Consider the following 4,326-nt stretch of genomic DNA (forward strand, 5'->3'; position numbering starts at 1 on the left):
ATTTGCTACGGGCTTTTGAGCAAATCACGTGAGGTACGCACGGCCTGTACTGTGCGACATGCCCTGCGAGAGGCACAAACACTCACGTTTTTGAAATTTCTAGCGATTGTTCCACAACACAGACCAAAAGTATTATTGTTATGTTTACCTCGAGAGCTGGTGTTGTTGGTGTAATTTATCCCAGAAATTGTAGAACACGTGGAATCCAACATGCATTAAGAAAAAAACGAGCACGATGTTGATGATGCGGAATTTTCAGAATAGTGCCAAGTTCGAATGTTTCATTCTGCGCGTTTGGTTATTATGTGGATATCGCAGGCGAGATCGCAATTTCAATGTTACAAACAAAAGCGAATCGGTTGTGGAGAAATAACAGTGCTTTCAGTTTGAACTGTGCAAACAGTGCAACAGTTCGAAGCGTTTGTTTTTTACTGTCCTAGAATAAAACGTTGCAACTCAAATTACTTTATTGTTTTCAATGTTGTTGAAATTAAGTTTCGTTTAGATTTAAATGTGTTCAGTACGAGACTGTCCAACAGTTCAGTTGTTCAACGAGAATGTTTTTTGGATGTTTTGTATATGATATATCTTGTTCTTAAGCTCTACGTCTATTCAATGCCTCTGGCACATTCTAAAACCATCTTCCAGATCTACACCAAAACATAGATAATAAAAGACTAAATAGTTCGACAAAAATAAGTTTGAAATGACAGACAACCGATTGGCTACTTGTAGATGTGCGGGAAGACGGACATGTTTCTAGGACTAGAGCACATTATAAATAAATGTTCATGATTCCGCTCAAGAACACAGCGGACATCCCGCGGTCTGCATCATGCTTATGCTGCAATCACACTACTGCACACGACCGAAAGGTGTCACGGAGGGTATTGTGTTGTTGCACATGTAAAATGTTCGCTGTCACCTGCACTAGATCTCAGACCGGCCATCTGTAGGCGTTCGTTACATATTCATGTTTAAATAGCTCACCACACGCGAGTGCTCTAGCGACTGACCACTAGTCAGGCAGCGATCGAAAGCCGCTATCGATTGATGCTTTTACAGAGGAGTTTTGATTGGTGGCGACCGCACGCCGGCAATTACTGCGTGCACTTCATCCAGCGTGCGGCCCTTCGTTTCCGGAATGAAGAGAAACACGAGGCCCAGAGTGACCGCGGTGCACAGGGTGAACACCCAGAACGGCAGATATGCTCCCACGTTGTCGAGAGCCACTTGAAATAGTTTCACCAGACCGAAGATAAGGATGGCACTCACAATACCCTGGGTGGCATTGGCGGCCGCTCGGATGTTCTTCGGAAAGATTTCACTCAGTATCGTGAATGGCACCGTCGCCAGTCCGAACGCGTACATTACCACGAAAAGCAGCAGTCCGACGAACGGAACCCAACCGTACGGCTCGACCGCTACGTCGGTGGCATCCAGCGTAAAGTAGATGGCGCACAGGAGCAGTCCGAGCGTGCTGCCCGCCGTGGACCAGAGCATCATGGGACGGCGTCCGAAACGGTCCACCAGGAAGATGGGAAAGAGCACGGTAAAAAATTGGACGACACCGAGGATGATTGACATCTCGGCCGGAGTGAGATCGCTGGAGATCTTGCCGAAGATGGTCTGCGCGTAGCCGAGGATAGCGTGGCTACCGGTGAGCTGCATTCCCAGTGCCAGAATTAGCACGATGATGAGATGATTCCGGTAGGTCGCCACGAACAGGTCCCTAAACCCAGCTCGCTCACTAATCGTACGCTCGATGGACTTCTTAGTGGCAGCCAGTTCTTCTTCCACATCGCCGCGGCGTCGTAGCCACTGGAGTCCGGACCGGGCCTCATCCAAACGGCCCCGGTCGAGGAGGTAGTGTGGAGATTCCGGCATCCAGACGAAGGTGACCAAGAACACGACCACCCCGAGCAGAGAAATCCACGCCAAGGCTTCGAAGCTGACATACGGCCCAATGGCGTACTCGAACAGGATAGCCAGTTTGGCCATCGCCGTGACGAACGATCCGACGGCTCCCCGGATCTCGTCCGAGGCGATCTCTCCGAGGTAGATGGGAACGATGGCGTACGCGATACCGTACGATACACCCCACAGGAACCGGGCAACGTACAGCAGAATCACGGACCGGGCCGTGGCCACCAGGACCCAGCCGGCAATCACCGGCGCAGCGCTGCACACCAATGGCCACTTGCGGCCAACCCGATCAACCGTCAGGCCGGCAATTAGCATCCCGGGAATGGCGCCGATTGCCGCAATCGACACAATCCAGGAACCGTCGTCGGGCGTAATCGAGACCGATGGTTTCGGCTCTGTCAACAACTTCGGCAGAGCCGGCGATGACCAGGAACTGGTGCATACCACCATAAAGATGCCTACGGTCGCTGTGAATGGAACCAATCGATCCGTCAGTCGATGCGTGTTCGTTCCGGACCGGGCCGGATTGCCGTTTCCTTACCCGACAGTGAGGCCAGGTACTGATTTCGGTACCGCTGGAGGTGCTTCAACCAGAACGTTCGGGCCATGGCGCGGCTTGCTGTTGATTGAAGTGGCACACTTCTGGCACGAGCTATCAACCCATCAACACACGGGCAATAGATACTGTGTTGTCTTGATTGTGGGACTGTTGTCGGACTCGTTCCAGAGGTGTAAGGTTTGCGCTTGGCCCATTTACAACCGGCGATTTCGGTTTACCGCTGCAGATTGTGGAGTTTACATACTACGTTGTCTGTGGACGCTCGATAAGATTACATCTTATAAAGATATCATCGAGACTATAATGGTCGTAAGATGAAGTGGCTTTTTTTGTAATCTTCTCGGTTATTCAGTCAAGCCATTGCCTCTACATTGCTACTAACATTCGGGCGTTCAACGATAAGGCATTTTTGGCATATCTTTCGGTTCCGCTGTCGTTTTGCACAAGTCTATCGGTAAACTTTCGGGCGACTAAATTTTGTCAACAATATGTTGTGGTGTTGTAAGTGAAATGTGTTCAAATGCATCGTCTGCACAAATTAAACATTTTTTCGTTCGGATATTAGGTCGTCTGGTAGGCGACAAGTAACACATTAACATGTCGTACAGCTAAACATAAAAACTTAATTATTTTTAAATATTTTAACATTGCCTTTGCAGTGTCAAAAGCCTCTTCGCAAGGACCAATTGTCTTCCGACATCTATAGGCATGAATATAAGTTTGTCTTTTTCTTCAATGTCTCTAGGAAAAAATTCACACAAATTCATACAAATTTTTTTCATCTATTGAGCACACTTGTTTTGGAAATCGTACCATTTCATTCAAGTTGCATGATTGTGCATGATTTTCAGCAGAGCAAACTTTTTGCTCCAAAGCGAATCAAAAACATTGTTACTGTATGTAAGCTTTGGAAAGTATCCTAAGTATGGCCAAGAGCGGTAACACTCGTGATGGAAGATGCCATTATATGCAATACAACATCCGCACTGCATTAAGTGTATAACTGAGAATTTGCCCGCCATTTTGCAATGACTAATATTCTGACAATGTTCCATTTAACGGTGCAGAACTTTTCTACATAAAACTGCTCGACATGTTGATTTATTTATTTTACCTATATATTCGCGGATTAAATCTGAGTCGCGGAAAAATCAACAAATCAACGATCAACGATACCAACAAACTAAGCGATCAAGCAATGCTTGTCGACTGAGACAATCAGACAGATTACGTACAGGAAAAACATCTCGAAATCGACAGCATTACATACATGATAGTTGAAAGGCAGCCGAATAGTAAGATTTTTGGACGAACAACAAAACGAAAAGCGGGACCAAGTTGCTTCCTTGGTGAACGCCGAAGATATTCGAGAACGCAGAAGACAAGGTCTGATCAATCCTGACAAAAATGACACTATGTGATAAATAAGAGGCAAACCAGCTTATTTACGAGCAATAGACATACATCCACTTTGGCCAGTTTCGATGTTACGATTTTATGTAAACCTCTGTCAAATACTGTCTTGAAGTCGGTATAAATTGAATCTACCTACTAAAATGGTCTGACCAAATCTGACCTCTGTCAAAATTTGAGAAGTTCACCGGTCACAAAATTGACAAGGAGGAATACGGATCTAAGTGGAACGAATCCAATATCAAAGAGCTTCTTAACGTTCAGCTTTTGGGTATGATAATTTGAGACTTTGGGTTCTTAAGATTACTCCGTAAGAATAAAAAATATGTGGGGTTGACCTGTTCCACGTAAAGTCATGTGTCTTTCGAAAATATTATATCATTGAAATATTGATAGTCTTCCTTTTTCATATACTCTACACTCGGTTT

General features: G+C 45.9%; 1 protein-coding gene across 1 annotated transcript; it reads right to left on the minus strand.

Annotated features, from left to right (window-relative positions):
- Positions 1–1,059: 1,059 nt before the first annotated feature.
- On the minus strand, positions 1,060–2,534 carry LOC131207782 (facilitated trehalose transporter Tret1-like). The gene is made up of 2 exons (XM_058200411.1): positions 2,468–2,534; positions 1,060–2,393 (listed from the first exon to the last, which is right to left on the minus strand). The coding sequence occupies exons 1-2, from the start codon at positions 2,532–2,534 to the stop codon at positions 1,060–1,062; spliced, it is 1,401 nt and encodes a 466-aa protein (XP_058056394.1).
- Between the last annotated feature and the right edge of the window lie 1,792 nt (positions 2,535–4,326).

This window comes from Anopheles bellator, chromosome 2, assembly GCF_943735745.2.
Source record: "Anopheles bellator chromosome 2, idAnoBellAS_SP24_06.2, whole genome shotgun sequence".
Taxonomy (NCBI): Eukaryota; Metazoa; Arthropoda; class Insecta; order Diptera; family Culicidae; genus Anopheles; species Anopheles bellator.